At 35.8% G+C, this 22,100-nt stretch overlaps 1 protein-coding gene across 1 annotated transcript in view; it reads left to right on the top strand.

Annotated features, from left to right (window-relative positions):
- The window catches only part of LOC150089316 (lachesin-like), a 508,424-nt gene that overhangs the window by 390,423 nt on the left and 95,901 nt on the right, over nt 1-22,100 (top strand). Inside the window, exon 2 of the mRNA XM_090368495.1 lies at nt 17,927-18,033. Within this exon, the coding sequence (XP_090224621.1) occupies nt 17,927-18,033 (107 nt within the window). The remainder of the gene's footprint in view (nt 1-17,926; nt 18,034-22,100) is intronic.

Raw genomic sequence — 22,100 nt, 5'->3', positions numbered from 1 at the left:
AAGTTTCAATTTTTGTATCAAAGAAAATTAGATCCATTCCTTTTACTTGGTATTTAAATCCTTTTAGACTTCAATTAGGATGGAAAATATGCAGTATTTACTTCTGTGTGAACAGTTTCCCTTTTTGAATTGCACTATCATTGAAACAATAAGTTTCAAAAAATTAACCTTCTATAGTTTATGTATATACTAGCATACACTGGAATACTACTGCGCTGTACTCAGTGTTTGAGGACATTTTGAATTGAAAAAAAATATTAACACAGATAGAAAGAATATACCTATACAATGCTCAAGGTATAATATGACCTTATATGTTTCTCACTTAACGAACTGTTATTTTATATATATATATATATATATCATTGGCATCTAAAGATGTATCGCGCTCTATAAAATTGTCTGCCAGTGAGCTTAATAGCTCATAGGAGAGAGTAGCAGTTTTGAGTAAATGAGTTTAATGAAAATTTGGGAGACGAGCATCAGTGGATCTTAGCCAATCGAAGGATTGGGGAAAGTTTGATAGGAATGACTGTATTTTATTTTTATAGCTAAATATTTTTAAAGAAATTATTTAGTGCTCTGATTCAAGAATTTTTTTAAACAAAAGGGTTTTTAGAAAATAAAAATTCGTGCCTCTACGCAATGAAGGTGAATCTTAATATGAGATTTAGCTACACATTTTAGAAAAGAAGAACGTGTAATAAAATAAGTCTCTAGTAACGGTATACTGTAGATGTGAACAGATGCAATTTTAAACACGCACAACATATGTGTATACACAAAGATCCAAGTTTCATTGGTTAAACACTTTCTTTGTCTGTCATTGTTTTAAGAAAAAACGCCAATCTTTTTTTCATAATATTTAAATTCATATGAATTTGCTAAATGCAGAATTTTTCCGTGATGCCTCTGATTCATTAGTATCTTCAAGATGAAAAAAAAAAAAATATCAACTATAAATAATCCACTCCCAAACAGTTCTCATGGGTCATAAAAGTGAAGTCATACACCTCATATGAAAAAAATACGTAATATATATATTCATGTTACAGTAGTATATGAAGAAATTGCAATTAATTGAGAAATTTCTATGAATAGATCTTTCATAAAGAAATAACTTTTAAAAATACTCAATTTCATGAACTTATTTTATTTTAGAAATTCTGATAAAGGAGAGAAAGAAAGAAATGGAATATTTTAATAACAGTTACACAATTAGATTCTAATGTTCCCAGTGTAAATAAATTATCCATATCAAAAGAGAAAAAGAAAAGCTCTATTAAATAAGTTTTGTGAGCAAGGAATGTCATGTTTAGTGGTACAGTGGAAAAGGCACAAAAATTGCTAACTTTGAACTTTCAGCGTATTCTTTTTTATGAAATGGGCTGGCTCTTTTTGAGACCAACAAAGTTCCTTTTGCCTGTCAGCTATATCTCAACGAAAACTACTGAAATTCTTCGAGTTATCTTTAATGTTTGTAGCAGAATTTCATTTTTGCTACATTTGTAGCAGGTATTCTTATCTGGTTAGCTGATGTAGAAAGATACCCCGGAGCTACGGTTTACGTTATTTGGGTTATCAAAAAGTTATTACCGAGTCTGATGATCCTTTCTTAGCTTCACTATATTTTAGGGAGATTTATCTCTTCTGAGCTTCTAAATTACATCCATTTGCCATCAAAATGTAGTAAAAACAATTTATATTACAATAAATTTTAGTTTAGTTTGTGGTTCTGCTTCTGTATAGTTTCTCTTCACAATGCATTTCAGATTTCTTCGTTCTTTAGTAAAATTTAATAACAGCATATATTTTACCGAAATCTGAAGCTCTACATGTAAAATTTAAATAAAAACAAAATGGGGAAGGCAAAAGAATAGCAATTGGAAGCGCGCACTCTTTTTCAAAAATTAGTGCAATTTACCTTATTTATTTTTATTAAACTGATTGTCGCTTTTTTGTTTATTAACTCAGTTAATTATATTTCGATAATGATTAAAGAGCATTTAATTGCATTTTACATTTTATTATGCTTTCTTTTTATTTAGATAGAATTGATACCAACTTAAAAATAATAATAATAAATAAATGTTTACATTTCCATCTAAGCACGCACGCTTGCAGTTTTTAGATTTGCCATTATCTGTGACAAACTTAAGACAACGAAATACTGCTAAAAGAAACTGTAACGATCAGAATTAGTTAGGTAGTATAATTTGAAAATGAATGAGCTATTTTTTTTTTTTTTTAGTTTCGCAGTCTGAGGCTTTTGCTTTGAATTAAGTATTAGACTACTAAACACCATTTGGCATATCTCATATTGTGGATTTAATTTCAGAACTGGGTTGTCAGCTGCCATATCACCAGTGTACACCTACCCACCTATCAATGAGAGGCCAACAAGTTTCGAAACGGTGCCATCTTGGGGAGTCTGGTGGTATTCTTCGTTGCGGAGAATAGGTAATAAGAGTCTTCCCTACTAGGGAAGGATTGCCTATTCGAAGGATCTATGTGTGACCTACTTGAGTGAGTGCGAGTTCGAGGAGTAATTACCCCTTTCCTTTTTCGACGGCATTTCTTCATTTTCTTCTCGTACTATCACTTTCCTCCACCTTTTCGTTTTTCTGTGTCTAATAGAGTGGTTTATTATCCTATACACATTTACAAACTGCCGTTTCGGTGGTATTCATTGAGATTGAGAATAAGTAACAATAATCTTCTACATTGAAGAAGCTTTACTTATCTGAGGTATAAATGGCTGGTTAATCAGCGAGTGTGAGTAAAATGGATGCCGCTCCATTACTGCCTTTCGAGGTAACCTGTGGTCTCATGCTTGTCTTTTTTCTTTCTGCTAGCTCTTCTTAAGCTTTTCTCCAACTTTTAAGAGCCTGAAAGTTAAAGAACATTACGTCCTTACATATATACCATGAAACGGCCTTTTTAGCGGAATCCAGTGTGACCGAGACTAAGATTGGGGAAGCGTTACTTATTCGAAGTATAACCGAATAGGCAACCCGTTGTGAAGGCATTCACAATATGATATTTAATGAAACAATGCCGCTATAATAATTTACTGCGTATAGACAGAATGCAGTTGCACTCTCTTATGTTTGTAAAATTTCCCGCAGACTGAATCTTTAATAAGTAATAACCAGATATTACTAACATAAACACGCACCTAGCAAGACTAAACCAGTTTAGTCAATGGTACAGTGGACTGCCCAAAACAACCAACCAACACAATTTAAACTACAGGTTGCTCTCCCAGTAGTGGTCAGGCTTGTTGCTTGAGGTGTAGGTTGCTGGAGAGACAAAAATGTGGAAAGGAGCTATGAGTTGCTATTTCATCAATGATACCACGTTCGAGGAACTCGGTGCTGAAAATCAAGCTTGGAGATTCCACTAAAAATAGTTTAAAATTAAATGTAAATTTATTTTTACGATTTTAATTTAACTTAATAATTTAAGCTTGAGTATGTTTTATCTACCATTACAACACAATTTTTATTGTAAACGAACGAATAAAGCATTAAATACTGAATATGCTATCTTATGTAAGCGACAGCTAATAACAGTGTATTATTCGAATACTAATAAGTATTGTAAAAAGTAAATTGGAAATATTTAAGAGTTCACCAGCATCTCTCAGTTTGCTGTATTTTGATAACTTATCGTATTACTTTTGTGTTCACCAACTTTCCTTAATAAAATATTATATCAATTTGACCGATATGTAGATTATTCTGAATTATAAAATGACAGTGAAGAAATTTGTTTAATCGATCTAAAGAATATATAAATTCGGTTAGTTAAGGAGACTGATAGGTCAGAATAAATTTGCATCATACCACAAATGTTGGGGATGATATTTCGGTTACCAGGTGTGTTCTCTGGGTAGGCAGAGGAGACAACAGTCTGCCCTGGAGGTCATATTTCTGCTGGAACTGTGTATGTACTCATAAATCAGCATCACTGCACTACCTATGTAGCTACATTATACTGACTTCCTCCCTATAAAGTACTGAAAAGCAACAAGCGCACCTTTCTTTTCATAACTACAAAGACGCGCTATCCACGTGGAATAAGAACACTCAGGAACCTCCGTCAAGGCTTTCTCTATCATGCTAGCTACAGTAAATGCAGTGACCTGAGGAAACTGCTCCTAGTAACCGTAAACATGAGATTCCAGAAACATCTGAAGGAGCCTTTTCTGCCTTGGAACAAGTCTCGATTTATAGTACTTTACTTCTTTTATGTCAAACACAGCGGAGAAGCAGGCGGATTACTATCGCAAAAATGTAACTAAGAAGCTGTTCTTTCTTATATATTACATCCGAAAATAGGCGTTTTAAAATCCGATTGGTCTATTTTTCTGAAAATAAAACTGCAGTTTCCTTTGTGTAAAATTATGTCTAACATTTGTTCTTAAGACCGGCTAACTTACTTCAGGTGAAATCAAAATGATAACAAAGTTATTCTGCTCATACTAAAAGTTCGAAACAGACCTTGTCATTCAATAGACATATTGTATATGCTTCCAAAAGTTAAATTTTATATTTACTCTCTAATAAATTACACAAATTATTTTTTTTTTTTTGACAGCTGGCTTCCCTTTGATATCTGATTTAATTTTTCTTCTTGTACGCAAGTATGAGTATTTTACGAATGACTGATTACAAATTGCTGCCCGTGTATTAGACACTTTCTGTAAAAGCAGAGAGCATTTCTTGGAGTTGTTAAGTGTAAGTGTACTTCTTCTAATAACCAGACTCAAAACTTGGAGCCCATAAAGTTTTATAGTCACTTTCTTTAATGTGCGTGTTGAAAGGTGGATATTTTCTTTAGTAATTTATCCTAAGCGTAGTTGCTTCACGCTAGCTGGGTAAAGGCAAATATAGCAGCTAAAAATAGCAGAAAAAAAATTCCGCATATGCGATGGAGGTTTCAATCTGTTAAGCATTTAAGATATTAAAAGTTAAAGAGTGGCAATATGAAGTTCTTAAGAAGGCAGCACAATAAAAATATTAACTTCACATAATTTCATTTTTTAGACTGGCGTGGGGAGCTATATTTTAAGCTGAGACTTTAAAGGAAAGAAAAATGTTTCAAGAACATTGTTTCAGGGCTTGACTGGCGGAATAGCTGGCATAGTCCTGTAATTCCTGGAATGCGACGTGCATAAAAATATTTCAAGTGATATCGTAATGTCTGCTCCACATATTAAGAAAAAACATCATTAGAGTAGTGGTAAACGCCTCAGTGCATTTACATTGTAAAACGTTGTTATTAACTGTTAATGCTGGATCACCAAGAGTAAGCAATGATTGCACTAATAAACAGTGGCCTGTCCTCCATATTAGTCAACATGAGACGCGTAAACATTAAGTAACTTACAGTTTCCGTTTCCCTTAAGTTTATCGCAATTAGTTCTCATGCTATTGGATGTTTACCAGTGGCTAGATGGGATCTTAAAATATTACAGCATCATTATTTTATTGTTGAAGTGGAAATGTTATAACTTCTGAAAAGTATCAGGAAGTATTCAAAAAATATTAAAATAAACAGCAGTATGGATTATCTTATGAAAAGAGTTTCTATTCAACGTCTGATGAAGCTGGTTTCTAATTCTTTGTACTGTATATGTAACATGATGCATATTGTCGTTAACTGCATTTCTTTTAAAAACCTTAAACTATCGTGATGATCCCACTTGAAAGCTAGAGAGCCCAAGAAACAATAGGGAATAGGATTTTCCAAAGGCTAGTTACAGAGGCATGCATTTTGGAGTTGGTTGTTTGTTTGGCTGGTAGATTTTAGTGGCTTATTTAGTTCATCAGTTTCAGTTATTATTTTGTGTGTGTGTGTGTTAAGAGCCCAAGCAATTAAGGCTATGAGACGTCAGTACATTATGTCTGTAAATTGCGTATATTCTGGTCGATTTGCCTGTTTGCTGTGTGAAAAACCCGAATTTCAAGGAGAAAATCCACGACTTAGGGAGAATGACTTACTGATCGAGCCACATTGTGAAAAAGGCCCATAAAAATTCCTCCCGTCTTTGGCGGATTTGAACTCGCGTCTTTTTCACCCGGTGTGGGTAGGACGCTGATTACATTCACTGTGCTACCGCAAGGATGATATCATACTGAGTTTGTTTTCCCTCTGCCTAGGATCGGCAAACCCCCAATTGAAGCGACCTTAAGAATTGCTCCAGTTACCGACGGGATTTAGAGGCGTTGAAACAGCGTTACTGGCATGTGCCGGCCTCTGGTCATTATTTTCTGGCCCTTGTAGCAGTGAAGGTATTCAGGAGTTCCAAAGCAGAAATTTAAGAAATAAATAAATAAAATAAAATATCACTCTCTTGCATAAAAAAAAGAGAAAAATTTAAAAGGATATTGAAATCTTTCTGTTTCCATTTTAATAGGCATTAGATTCCTCATGAAAATACAAAGAGAAATAAGTGTTATTTGAAAACAGCCTTTCCACTTGCTTTTGAATGGGATTTTCCATGAACAGTTCAGAAATATTACTTTCTTTTACTTTTATTTATTTTACTTTATAATCAAACAAGATCGGAAAGGAAAAATCGGTTGAGAGGAGTCGCAGCAATACACGTACAGCTGATTCATTTTACATAATTCTTTTTTTTTTTTTTTTGAGCTTTTAGTGCAGTCACATTTCTTACGCATCAATGTGAAAAATAGTGCTGTTTTGAAATACATTTTTGTTATACGAATAAATTCCATTTTTGTATTGACAAAGCGTGACAAAATATAATGTCCAAAATGTTGCAAACAGTCAAAATTTAGATAATGGACCAAGTTAGTTACTTTTTAGTTACTGATTTTGTTTAGCCTGTCTAAACCTAATCGTAATCGTATTCAGAATGTTTAAATGAAAACCAACGGATGAAGACGTTTCTTTAGGTTAATAGCATTAAATATTTATTAAATATTATAAAATATTAAATCATATCTCCAATATTGATTAAACGCTAAATAATAATAATACACATAGCTCACTTCGCTATGTGAATTCACCTCATGTTAATTCACATGAGGTGAATTAACAATCATTCCATGCCTATTGTACACTTTACCAAAATTGATTTGTTTTTGATAAATGCTGTTGGCGAATACTTTTTTTTTTTTTTTTCCAAATCGTCACTTATGCGAATATTTTAAACGAAAGGAAGAGGGCAGAGAAGAGTAAAAATATGGCTATAGAAGGATATGCCATAAACTGAACTGTTGAAATTTGAACGTAGATCCATAGTTGTCATACGGTAGGACTTAGTGTAAGTTGGATTTCGAAAATTCTCAATGTTTCCGGAACCCCCCCCCCCCACCTCACTGGAATACTGTAAGCAAATCTATGAAAGTTGGATATGTCAAAGTCGAAAACAGACCGTGAAAACCACGTAATTTAAAAAAAAAAATGTAGATCTCCAAACAGTTAATCTTACAATCAGAAAACAACGGACGCTTAAAATTAGGAAAGGATGACGTCAGAGTTAGAGGGACGTGCAGAAGCAGTTGTCAATGTGCATCCTACGCGCAATGTTGTATCAACAGGTCTTCCGCGCACCAAGGGTGTGCAGCCAAAAAAAAAAATCTTTCATTGCGAGAATAAATGCACAGCGACAGTGCAAGAGCATCATTCTCAGAGGAATGGCCTTCTGGAGGAGTGAGAATAGCTTCTCTGCTTCAATGAATCTTCATGTACGCTGGTTTCATTAGATGGAAAAAATTTCCGTAGGTTCTAAATCTGAAGCATGGTGGAGGTGTTAGTAGTGTTTATTTTAGTAGCAATAACAAAAAATTTTATTGTTTTGGCTTGCTTTTCCTAGCATGCTTCTGAACCGTTTTTTTGTGGTTTGCATCTTGTAAAAGTCATAATTTTGTGAATTTCAACACGAGCCGAATAGAAGTAGGAAGAACTAGAACTACGAGTCATCGAGTTCAACATCACTTTTCACTGGTTTTTGGAGGAACGGCAAATTATTTCCACCATCACGTGTGAAATAATGAAAAATATTCCACGAAATCTATTTGTTGTATTTCAAGCTAAAGAAGACCCTACCCCCTATTAATATATTCTATATAAACAATCATTTGTTTTTTCTTTGTCTCACATTAGTGAATGCATTATTTTTTTTGCTGATGAGGATCACATCGTCCTCAAACACATGTTTCGAATTGCAGATTTGCTCGTAATTAGAATGATTATACCAGATCTATAAATGCAACGAAATAATTTCAAACATTTGTCATTCACATTCGCTGTATATCAAAATTTTATAATAAATTCGTTAAACACACATTAGATATAATGGTGTTGTGTGTTTAAATATATTTAACGTAATAATATAATAAAATCACGTTAAATATACTTTTCACATTATATAACGAACATCGATAACTTCCACCCATAAATCAAAGAGGTTAGGATTAATAATTAGGTCTATTCATTCATTTAAAAATGGTAAGTACTTTAGAACTATTGCATTTATTAAATATAAGAATATAATAGGCATAAAAAATTTAAATAGAATAATTAATTCCTTAAATTAGCCTTCCTATCATTAGCTATCGTATTTATATTTTATTAGACGGAATATTACCATAACCCTTCCTTAATTACCACATGCAGACAGCATTTAATGAATAGTAAATTAACCACGAAGAAAAAATGGTGTAATTACTACAAGATTTCAATAACGCATTGGAGAGGACCATTATTTTTCTTAACATGTGTCACAGCAAATAATAATTACCTCCGATACTGATTAATGAGATCGGTCAGCCAGCTTCTGTTAGGGATACTAAGACGAAAGAGAGAGGCGTGCATCAATATTCCCTAGTTGTTCAAGCATCTTCCTCTTTTGCCCAGAAAGACCTAAGTATTTTATGACGAACTTGATGTCTTTTCTGGTTATCAGTCGGGAGATTATATCTGTGAGGCACATCTCACAGGACGCTGAAACGTTAGCAATCTACGGAGATACACACGTAGCACGCATGGCCGTGTCATACTTATCTCTAAAAAATAGCAGATCCTTCAAATCTGCTGAGAGATAACGGTGTCACAGCCTATTTCTCTAACGTTCTTTGCGACAAGCGAGCCAAGGGGAAAAAAATAATATTACCGCTATCAGGAAATGTCCTGGGCAGCTGTGTATAAAGAAAGAAGATGCGTAAGAAAGATAAATATTATCCTGTTTATCGTTCAAACTGCTTTTTAACGCTAGTCATTGAGAACATTAGGAATTCCAAAAGTTAATTCAACGGCAGTTTTCTTAGACGTTAGATGATGTAAGGGGTTGCTTCTCACATGTATCCATCTGTGGAGTAAACTTGTGCGGCCGGCCACAAAAGAAGATGATAAAGAAGCATCTTGAAGATATTTACTCTTAGTATTTCGTGAAAAGGACAGGTGCAAGTCTCATTTCTTTTAGACTGCCAGCGTCAAAAAAAAAATAAATAAAAAATAATTCCTTTAGATCTGATAAAAGATCCTGGCAGCTACTATCAGTTTTATAAAAGCCATCATAAACACTGCATTACATTCACATTATAAATACAGTTTTTATACGACATTTCCAATGTCGCAAGGTATATGTTATAATTCGGTCATGTTGCTAATATTAAAATAAAACTTCGTTTTGCCTAAGTATAATTATATAATATAATTATGCTCATATAATTAGTTAGTAGTAGAAATCTTTTTTTTTTAATTTAGTAGTACTTATATATAATTATTAATAATAAGAAAGCTATTTAAGTTAGCATCACTTATTGTCTAATTGCTAACTGGGTGACAATGGTTCAAGTCACGCGAATAGTAAATGTTCTTGTACACTGTCTATATGGTGAACGCTTCTTACTTATGTGGTCGTCCCGAAGTATAAATAGAAAATTTATTTACTTATAACCTCACATATTAAATAACATTCTTTGTCCATTCTTCTGTTCGCTTTTAAGATTTAATGCAATTAATTTTTTTTCACTTTAATTCAAAACGCTAGTATATTTACTAATTTTTGGTTTTAAGTTATTTTAAGAATTTTTAGACAACGCTGGATGCTTACTTCGCATTCTGTTTCTTTGTAACCGAACTGACTTGGACGTAAACGAATAGTTTCTCATATGAACCACAGCTTTTATTTTATTTTTTTTCCCTAGAAAATATCGGATAGTTCTAAGTTTTTGGGGTATGCAAGATTTTTGCTATCGTGCACAATAAACAAATTCCGGCAATGTACGGACGGTAAGCTATTTTCACGAATGATTAACCATAGCTACAAGTGGGAAAGGAAGAGGTAATGGTTTTCTGCATTTCATGTAATATTTCGTTAGAATGCCTGCTGAGACTTTTGCCGAGACTAGAAGTTTTAAGATCACCCAAGTGATGTAAAAAAGAAAAGTAATTTCACTTAGTTATTTACTTTTTCTATTGAACTTGTGCTTGTAATCTCAGAGAATCGGATTTTTTGTTTCTGAAAAAGTGTATTGTTCCATAAAAGTCTCCAATTACAGATGAGATTAGAATCAGTATGGCAAGTGGACTGATGGTAGGAAAGACATTTTCTCCGCAAGAAAAAAAATAAATAAACGAACAGATAAATAAAAGTAGACTATTCATGTTGTTCGTACTCCTAAAAGGTAATCGTCTAATTTTGCTGTTTGAATTTAGTCAGACTCACTGCATCTATCACTTGGGGAGGCAACTTCGAGAGATCGTCATGAGATTCCATTTGTTATTCTCTCATAATTTCTATTTCTTCTCTGTTTATTTCGTCTCATTTGTGAGAGAGAATAGACCTTCCTTGTTCATTTTACTCAATCCTTCATCACTTAGCACACCTCAATCAGATATCCCCTTAGATGTCTACTTACCAACTTTGCAATCCATGCCTTTTAAGTCGTTCTTCAAGTGTGCATCGCTTTGAACTCATCATTAATCTGTTCTCCTTCATTTGAACGTTGTACAGAATTGTATATCTTTTTCAGTTACGGTCTCTACACATGAACACAATATTCCAAATTTGGTCTAATTATCATCTTGAGAAGCATTAAACTTTAGTTGATATTTCATGGGTCATATATGCAAGCGATCCAAGTCATTTTTATGGACGTTTTCCTGGCTTTAACCATTATTGTCACCTTTAAATCATCAGCAGAATTTGCCTGCTTCCCTCATCAGTATCACTTTTGAAAATTAAAAGTACGAAGGGATCAAATACCGAACCTAAGACTTCGATTTTGTTCATTATTTATGTATGTTCAAGTGTAGAAATATTGTAATCGCAGCCAATATCGAGCGGGATTACAATATTTCTGACCTGACATACATACTCGAGCTTTTTAACTCTGAGATTGCATTATAGAGTGTGAAACTAATATTGTTCATATTATTAAATGATATTAAGTAGAAGTACGTGTTATAAAATATCTAAATGTAGAAGTTTCTAAATACAGTATAGACATTTATTTAGAAACTTCTGTATTTATGTAGAAACTTCTACGTATAGGTATTTTATTAACTAAATATTTAAAAACCTATTTCAGAAGGTTAAAGACAAACAAAAGAAAAAAAAAAAGGGTAGAAACCCTACCCATATAATAAAAATGCCGTCTAGTTAATCTGAAAATTCTCTTGTTTTAAAAGTGATTTCCTTTGTACAGAAGATTTCCCTTGATGTTACCCATTCCACCTTTTAGCAGTTTCATTTATAGTTTTTCGGTTTTCTATCAGTTCTGCTATATTTCTGATTTATAGAGACGAAATGAATTGTCTGCCAATTACTGCACTGTTTTATGAAGCTTATAAGTTGGAAGTTAATTTAAATTTTCATTTAACCAAGAGAAGCCTTCAAAATTAATATATATTTTGCCTTACTTATACTCAGAATTATTGAATCTGAACTGCACGGAGAGTTAATTTTGTAAAAAAAAAAAAAAAACAGAGAAAGGACTCTTCGATGTAGAATATTTCACGTGGAATCAATAATAGCTGGACAAGATTATATGAAATATCACAGAGAGAGAGAGAAAGAGAGATGAGAAATTGCTCTTTTTTCCTTCTTTGTTAAAAGTGAAAGTGAACTTCCTGAATTATATTGAAATTTCTATCCTTTTGGGAAATTATAGAAAAAGTCACGTATTGTATATTCAAATTCAATGTTTCATCTCCCAACGATTATTTATAAATGTTTCTGCTTCAACTCTTGTTTTACCTTTTTGATACAAATAAAATATTGATGGCGAGAAGAACACGTTACTTTCGATTTTTTGAAATGACTTTCATCTGAATGAGACATCAGCAAAATTTTACAATTTTACAGAAAAACTTTTAAAAGGATTCCTTAAGAGAGAAAAAAAAAAACATGAACAAATAACCAACAACAATTTGTATATTTCCTTACACACCATTACATTTCGTTTACCAAAACAAGATAAAGTAATCCATTTGTATCCAAAATCAGGTATTAAAATATAAATTATTTTAAATTCAGATTTTAAAATCTGAATTTAAAGTCCATGTTTGACAATCAGGTATTTAAAATCAATAATACTTGCGATATGCATTGCATCTATTATTATTTTAGCTCAGGTGCACTGTGCATGTATCGGATCGATAATAATGGTCTACCTTCAACTAAGATACCTATGGAATATGCTGTATCTTATGTGGAGTGGCTACTAAACTTTAATTGCACTCTACCATGGTTTATGTCATAAATAAGTATAATGCTACGTGTGTTGTTTCTGGCCAGTTTGCGTTTAGGAAGCAGCAATAAGCAGATAGGCTGATTCAAGTTAAGTTCAGGAGAACAAGTGGAGAAATACAATCAGGACCTGGAGATTTCTTAGCATCAAGATTCGTCAAAATTCTTCTGACATCATTTTGACGGAAGACCACAGGAGGCATTGAATGGAGGGTGTTGGGAATGGTGGGAGGTGTTTTACCAAGATCATTAATACATGAGCTGGAAGAAAAATGGGACGCTAGCAGGTCAGCTTTATCCTTGGCTGAAGGGACAACAGAACCATTTGATTTTGACAGAGGTGGGAGCAGAGATGGGCAAAACTGGCAGCCAATAGCTTTGGCAAAAGACCAGAATGCTCGGCTACCATTAGGGCAAGAAGCAAGTTTTCTACTCTTAGCCTGTTCAAATTCTAGTTTGTACTGATTAATAACTGCTTTACGATTGTTGCGAGCTTTGATGTAGGCAGAAAATGAAACTGAAGAATTGAAAACAAGCCAATTACAATATGCTGTTCAAGAGAAGAATGGCCTTAGCACATTTATTGGAAAACCAAGGTTTAGATAAAGAACGAGATTTTAAAGTGGAGTGTGGGATAAAGGATTCCATTCCTACAAGAATAATTGCACTGACAACAAGGTGAGCAAACGTCGACATCAGAAGTGTTGAAACAGTAGTCCGACCAATTAAAAGAAGAAAATAAATCTCGCAGGTCATCCCATTTTGCATTTTTGTAATGCCAAACAATGAGTTTGGGAATAGCCATGAGATAAAGGCTCCATTGGAGAAGAGACAGTCACCAAGTTGTAATCTGAGGTGCCTAAAGGACCACTCACTTCGAAAGTGTACTTAGAAGGGTTGTTTATGAGAAAAAGATCAAGCGTGTTGGCTGTATGGTTATGATTGTCCAGTATTCTTGTAGGTAAATGAACTATCTGTGCAATGTCATATAGTAATTGCAAAAGCCTCGGCATCTCGACTAGCTGGGTCGGTGTAACTAGAAAACGGAAGCCAGCAGGAGTTGTGAACATTTAAAATCACCAAAAAAAAAAATTACCTCACTATTACGAAAGTTGCAAAGGGAGGAAGTAAAAGAGCTCCAAGTGATTAGTGGGATTAGGAGAACGGTAGAGACAACAGATGAATTTGACACAATGAGGTAGAGAGATTTTAAGCCAGAGAAGATCGAAAAGAGGAGATTCCAAATTACCAAGTCTCTGACAGGGAATATCGGAATGGGCATACGCACCAGTACCACCTTTGAGGCGAAAGGAATCATACAGCGAATAATTTTGGCAACTGAGAAGAGCAGTATTTGAATCAACTGATAACTGAGATTCTGTCAGAAAAAGTACATGGAGTTTGGCAAACTGCAAGTGGAAATGGACATCGTTGAGATTAGAATTGAGACCAGGTATATTTGTGAAATGAAGTAGGAAGTGTTTGGGAAGTTTAGATCTTTTCGCAGATAAGCTTACTCTATTAGTTTGACAATTCATGGTGTATTCAATAGTAAGAAAAAGTGGGGAGACATGCTGTATGGAGTAATGAAATTTTTGGATATGGCGTACACATTGTAAGAATATATCAATATCCTTGACATAATGTGGCCTCGACAATGCCTCCCACATATACATTACTCGGACTCCCTTCAGTCACCATCTGGCTGAGTAGAGGTAGCAAGATTATACACTCGCTGATCCGGAAGCCTCCTAAAGAGTTACTAATAGGTTCGGTCCGGTGTACTAACTAGCGGCCGACCTGCGAACACCGTTTTAGAGCTGTACTCTCGAAATGTAAGGAAGATTGGATCCCGCCACGATGTTCATCGTAACCTTAAAAGTCATCAGTCATGCTGCATGGTGGAACAGATGGGGAGGCGCCTCCGTAGCCCCGTGGGCAGGAGCAGCAGTGCGTAGCACACGCTTCTTGATTAGACTGGGGTTCGCCAAAAACGGAGGATGCGGAAAGGTCAGGGAATGACCCCCGCATTTCCCCGGAGCAATATGGCCTTAGTTGCTAATGCTCCTAAAAGCCAAATAACTAACTAACAAGAGATGGGGGGGGGGAGTTGACCGGAACTTGGCTCTGGAGACTAAACATGGGTTTCACCATTTCAAGCGTTCAATAAGCAAAGTACAGGTATTGCACCGATTGATGAGTGTCATCTACCACCTAGAATTGCCTGGTAACACAGAGGGGCGGCATTCTTCCATGTGGTGTGGGCGCCACACCTCGACCCCTGCTTACGTTTTTTTCACACCTGGGTGGTCACCTACCGTGTGCTTGTGCATGGAGGTTATACCCAAGATTACTAACAGTCCCATCATCGTTAAGGTGCAAGCAGAGGATTTAGCTGTCACAGACCGTCCGGTCTGTGACAGCTAAATATTAGTTCCATCAGCGTTTTAGACTCCCAGGTAGCAAGTACAGCTTGTCTGGCATATCTGAGGGAATGTCTGTGACAACCTCAAGGACCATGCCAAGGAGCATGCCAACCATCCAATATGTTTCCCTCGCCGCCTCTACCTCAGGCATTGAGAGGTGGGCCCGAGCTCTTTGATAAGCTTTACGAGCTTGGAGGACTCTTCTTCTCAGGTTTGCTTTTCACCACGGAACTGCATTCCGAAAGGGCTTTCTCTTGGGAATAGCCGCTTCACAGGCTTCTCTAATGACCTTAGTAAGGCAGCAGGCACAATCATCAGGCGTAGTACGTCAGACAGAAGGAGTTTTCACGAAATCTTCTTGTCAGTTCAGCCTGGAAACGTTCCCAATAGCCTTCTTCGTGCAGAAGCACACAATGAACCCGGAACAGAAGTTAAACTAACTTCTGTTCCGGGTAAAATAATGGAGTCGCTGGTTAGAGATGCATTGCAGGATCATCTAGACAAGACTGCAGCAATAATTCAGACACAGCATGAGTTTGTTAAGGGAAAGTCTTGTCTGACTATTTTGATAGGATATTATGATGTGGTTACAAAGGAACTGGATGCAAAAAATAATTTTGATATCATATATTTCGATTTCAGGAAAACTTTTGACACTGTTGCGCATGGAAGACTATTGTACAAATTGGAGCAGAATGGTATTAAGGCTAAGTTGCTACAATGGATAAAAGGATGGTTAAGTGGGAGAAGACAGAGGGTGGTAATCAAAGGGTGCTGCTCTTCTTGGACTAATGTTATTAGTGGAGTCCCAAAGGGTTCGGTGTTGGGTCCACTGTTGTTTTGTATATTTATCAATGATATTGATGAAGGTATATCAGGCTTAGCGTCGAAGTTTGCAGATGATACAAAGGTTGGCAGGGTTGTTAATGACAGTAATGGCAGTGTGCTACTGCAACGGGATCTAGATAATTTGGGCAGATGGGCTAAGAAGTGGCAACTGAAGTTTAACCTTGACAAATGCCAAGTACTGCATATGGGTAGAAGTAACCCCGGCGAAACGTACGAACTGTGTGGTACTATACTTAAGGTGGTAGACAATGAAAAAGACCTGGGAGTAATTGTGCAGGCATATACGAAGTTTTCTGAGCAATGCAGACAGGCTGCCAGGGCAGGTTATGGCGTTTTGTCAATGATATATAGGAATTTTGCTAGCAGGGAAAGGAGGTGATTATCCTTCTGTATAAGGCAATGGTCAGGCCACGCCTTGAGTACTGCGTACAGGTCTGGAGGCCTCATTTTAGGAAGGATGTAGATTTACTTGAGCGTGTACAGAGCAGGGCAACAAGATTGGTGAGGGTAATGAAAGGATCCTCTTATCAAGAGAGGCTTAAGTTCTGCAAATTGCAGTGGCTGGAGACTAGGCACCTGCGCGGTGATCTGATTGAGGTGTATAAGGCCTTGAATGGGTTGAGCACGCTGAATTCTGATGGGATCCTTCCACTTGTTCAGATTACGAACCTAAGGGGGAATAAATTCAAATTAAGAAAAGACAGATGCAGATTAGATGTGCGGAAATTTGCCTTTAGCCAGCGGGTGGTTAATTGCTGGAACAAACTTCCATCTGTCGTTGTGGAAGTTGATAGGTTGAATAAATTTAAGGAGGAACTGGACAGGCATTTGGAGGGAATGGTGTGGGTTTTTTTTTTTTTTTTTGGCTGATGCTGCATAAGCTCATACATTTGCTTTCTTGCATCACATGCCACTACTACTACTAATGTTTCTGGGCACAGGAGCAAAGGATACCACAGTACATATAAGCATCGTTCTTCCCTCACCGGGTGAAAAAGGTTTTGGTCATTTTCTCCTGGTAAAAACTGTAGCCATTATCAACCCACTGAAGGATGGAAGCCTCCTCAATAATTCATGTTGAGGGAAATGGACCATAATCTGCCACGCTGGTCCAGTGCGGGTTGGCAGATCGACCGTATTTTAGCAGTCAGGGGCTTTAAACCCGGTCTACTTAAGGAGCGTGTGCTACTGCACTCCCGCTCCTGAGCACCCGGCTACGGAGGGTTAGTGTATAATTCAAGGAAAACGAAGGAATGAGTAATAGATATATGTTACAAGGGTAGTAAAGCTTATAAAGAAGGATTCTGAATATGTTTTAAAATTATAGATAATTAAGTTATATGAGCAACTCTGAATAGTGTTTTAATTGATGAAGTTTGTTAGTTTATCTGAATGACTAATAACAAGTAGGGACTTTAGGATACTGAAGATTGGTTAATAAGTATATTGTAACAGTGTGGTGAGAACACAGAGCTGAATGATAAATGTAGATTATTTTATCCTGATGAGGTTCTAATTCCGTCATTGACGCTAGGAATTTTTATGAGCTTTATTATGATCTCAGGAAATAGTTTCATGTTTTACTACGAAATTTGATTTTTCGCTTGGAAAGCAGGCAAATCGGCCAATTACAAGGACACACGCAATTTACAATTATGATATATGCGGCACAATATGGTCTAGATTGCAGAATTTCCAACAACAACGACCCTATTAAGCGAATGTTTCTACTCATTACAACATAGCTGAATTGCTTTCTAATGATATTATTATAATAATAATTATGATCATTACTGTACAGGAAAATGAAAGATGTTTATTTACTCTTTATAAAATTTGTAAATAATTCATAATATTTATTAATGCTAAGATTAAGAGGATGCATCCATTGTTGAAAATATGAATTGCTTTTTATGAACAGAAGCGTCCACTCATCCGGAGTTTGCAGAAGCTATTCCTAATGTCACTGCAGCCGTCGGTAGAGAAGCAATTTTACAGTGTACAGTTGAAAACCTTGGAAATTACAAAGTAAGGTATTTATATATGGAAATTACAAACATATACAAAACAATAATTTACAATTCTTTATATATATTTTTTTAAATTTAAAGATTTTTAATAAATTTGCAGAGGTGAGGTTGTAATAATTTGAAATCTTTTTATTCGTAATACCTTAAACATTGATCTTAACAGATGCAGAAAAGAGAAATAGATAATGAGGTGAAATAATGCCAGAAAGAAGGAAAACAAATGGTCGCTTTCTCTAATAAACAGTCATCGCTAATTTCGATGTCATTAAATTCATATGACTCGGCCTCCCTCGCAGAGCCTTTCCTTAGCATAAAGGGTCGTTCCTTACTAAAACCAGTGCGAAGTACCTATTTCATTCATCAGCAACATTAGCTGGGTTATCGGAGACTTTTCCTAACCCAGTATACAAGGGTCAATCCGGTTCGTTTTTTTTCTTCTTTGTATTCACATACATGAAAAACTCCTTGTCTCCATTCTTTTTTCAACTATCAAGTGCTTTCTCATACTCAGCCTTGACCCTAACCTTATCTGTGGTACTATTAGAAATCATATTGTATCTGTTGTAGGGTACGGTACTCTTTTCTTAAAGTGACGTAATTTGCGTCATTTCTCTAGCATTTATAGCAAATATAGGCCGCCGTAGCCTAGTGGTCAGGCGCGCGGGTGCATAAGTACACGTGCCTTGAGTGACCGGGGTTCAAGCCCGTGACTGCTGAATACGGTGCTGTTTCTTGTATTCTGTCTATCTTGTTAACTCCTCTGACCGTTTGGTCGTCCCGGAGTATAAACAGAAAATTTATTTATTTATTTATTTTCGTTACCAATCGGTTTTACTTCAGTCCGAAAAATTTAGTATGTGCTGCCAAAAATGTTTTCACACCAAAACTTGTTGGCGAACAGGTGCTTAAAGGAACTTGTTAAGAAATAAGCGTTTAAACAGATATTAACAGAATCGTCACAGATGTGGATGAAAACATTGTTACTCACTAAAAATGCAAGTTGTAAAATGTAATTTTCCTTGGTGATTTTAATGTTCACAACTCCAGCTGGCTTCCGTTTCCTAATCATACCGACCCAGCTAGTCCAGATTCTGAGGTTTTTGCAATTACTAATGACCTTGCACAGATCGTTCATTTAGCTACAAGAATACCGACAATCCTAACCATATAGTCAAAACGCTTGATGTTTTTCTCACAAACACCCGTTCTAACTACACGGTCTAAGTGACAGGTTCTTTAGCCACCTCAGATCACAACTTGCTGATTGTCTCTTCTCCAATGGAGCCTTTATCTCATGGCTATTCCCAACCTCGTATTGTTTGGCATTACAAGAATGCAAAATGGGATGACCTGCGAGATTTCTTTTCCTTGGTCCGATTAGTGTTCATAAACTTCTGATATCAACGTTTGCTCACATCGTGTCAGTGAAATTATTCTTGCAGGAATGGAATCCTTAATCCCACACTTCAATTTAAAATTTCGTCCTTTATCTAAACCTTGGTTTTCCAATAAATGTGCTAAGGTTGTTCAAGAGAAGAATGTTGCATATCGTGATTGGCTTGTTTCTAAATCTTCAGTTTCATTTTCTGCCTACACCAAAGCTGGCAACAATTGTAAATCAGTTATTAATCAGTCCAAACCAGATTTTGAACAGCCTAAGTGTAGTAAATTTGCTTCTTGCCCTAATGGTAAATTCTGGTCTCTTGCCAAAGCTATTGGCCGCAACTTTTGCCCATCTCTGGTCCCACCTCTGTCCAAACCAGATGGTTCTGTTGTCACTTCAGCCAAGGATAAAGCTGACCTGCTAGCATCCCATTTTCTTCCACCTCATGTATTAATGAACTTGGTAAAACACCTCCCACTATTCCCAATACGTTACATTCAATGCCTCCTGTGGCCTTTCGTCAAAAGGATGTCAGAAGGATTTTGAAGAATATTGATGCTAAGAACGCTCCAGGTCCCGATGGTATTTCTCTACTTGTTCTCGAAATCTCTTCTCCTGTTCTTTGCCGCCTTTTTTCATTTTCTTATTTCAAAGGTGTTTTTCCTTATGCTTGGAAACTTGCTCATATCCAGCCAATTCCTAAAAACAGTGACAAATCCCTCCCATCCATTTATCGTTCCATTGCAATTACTTCTACTCTTTCTAAAGTAATGGAGAAATCAATTAACCACCAACTCTTAAACTACCTAGAAACCTTGCGTCTGATCAACGATCGCCAGTATATATTCAGTCAGTGTCGATCCACTGGTGATATTCTGGATTATGTAACCCATTTATGGACTAATTCAATGGAAAAGGTCGGTGAAACAGAAGCAGTTGCTCTTGACATCTCAAAGGCTTTCGATCGTGTTTGGCATCAAGGTCTTCTAAACAAGCTTGCATCTTATGGTTTGCCAACGGTTTTTTGTAATTGGTTTTCCAGTTTTCTCTCTGATCGCTCACTGAGGGTGATGGTAGATGGAGATGGCTCTCTGTCTTTAACTTCTCCACTAATGCCGGTGTCCCCCAAGGTTCAGTTCTTTCCCCCACTCTTTTACTCTTGTTATTAATGACATTCTTCCATTGACTGGAAATCCTATCCATAGTTTTGCCAGTAATAGAAGATTGCATTCTACTTTCCATTTTCAGGAACCTTGCCCTGCTCAATCAGCTTCAACTTCTCGAATGTCCACTACCAATTCCTTAAATGCCGATCACCAGATAATTCTCCAGTCGGGCAAAGACAACTTAGTTGATTTCAATCCTTCTAAAACTCAGGCTTTTCATATATCTCGAAAAAACAATTCTTCTGCTCTTATGGTTATCTTTGGTGACACTCCGATTTCTAGGCAAAATGATATCTCTTTTGGGGATTACCCTAACTTTTAATCTCTCTTGGCACAAGCACATTACAAATAATGCTTCCTGTGCAGCTAAAAAAGTTGGTTTTCTCTTTTGCTCTCGGCGTTACCTTTCTTTCAAACTCTTTACAAATCGCAAATCCGCCGTACCATTGAATATTGTTCCCACATATTTTTTCTCAAACTTCTTGATTCCCTTCAGAAGAGGGTAGTTAGGTTAATTAATGATTCATCTCTAACAGAGTCTATCCACTCGCTGTCTCATAGACGTACTGTTTCTGGTACATGCGTCTTCAACAGATATTTCCATGGGCACTGTTCTTCCGAATTGGCTTCCATAATTCCCGCTCTCTCTTTCGAAACAGTCCGAACACCTGCCACCACCAGCCAACATCGATTTACTGTCCAACTTCAAACTCACAGAACCAACTTTTCATCCGGAAACAACCTTCCTTCATATGTCTTTCCTGAAAACTAGTCTACAGAAGTTAAGTCCAATGTCAACAAATATCTTCTTTCATCTTCTCAACTTCCAATCCAAGCACGATACTAAGCACTATAGGTTCTAATACTTCTCGTGTTTGGAGTTTACATAAAAAAAAAAAAAAAAGTTAAACGAGATATAATGAAAAGATGATTTAGTAAATTATTTAGTCAAATTTAACCTAGAAAAAATAGCAGTAGTACCAATATTTTCTAGAATTCTTCAGGGATGTCATATAGTAATCTACGCATCCCTGTTCTTAGACATAATATATTGAGGAAATAATGTTTTTTGTCCAACAGACAACAATCATGAGATAAGAACACTACAAATCCTAAAAATTCACACAAAGTTTTGGAATTGTAGTAGAAGATCTTCAGGTGCAACTACAGTGGAAGACAATGAAGATACTGCAATTGATAATATCATTCTAGAATGGTCCAAAGAATACACGTCGGCGTTAGCTCCTTTAAAACTCACCGCATCTGTGAGAGGCTTGGTTCTGGATATATATATATATATATATATATATATATATATATATATATATATATATATATATTGTAGTAGGTAGTTCCTTCGAGCCTTGGACAACCCCAACCTTACATCATCGTACAGGTTGAAATTTTGATTATCATATAGAAAATGCAGAGAATGAGGTATAATAATGAAACGTATCTGTATAATAAACAATATATACAAATACAGCTTTTTTTCTGTTAATTTTCTTATCAAAA

The sequence above is a fragment of the Mastigoproctus giganteus genome, chromosome 2 (assembly GCF_048544385.1).
Source record: "Mastigoproctus giganteus isolate SK-2022 chromosome 2, ASM4854438v1, whole genome shotgun sequence".
NCBI lineage: Eukaryota > Metazoa > Arthropoda > Arachnida > Uropygi > Thelyphonidae > Mastigoproctus > Mastigoproctus giganteus.
This window is presented reverse-complemented; position numbering and strand designations above follow the sequence as displayed.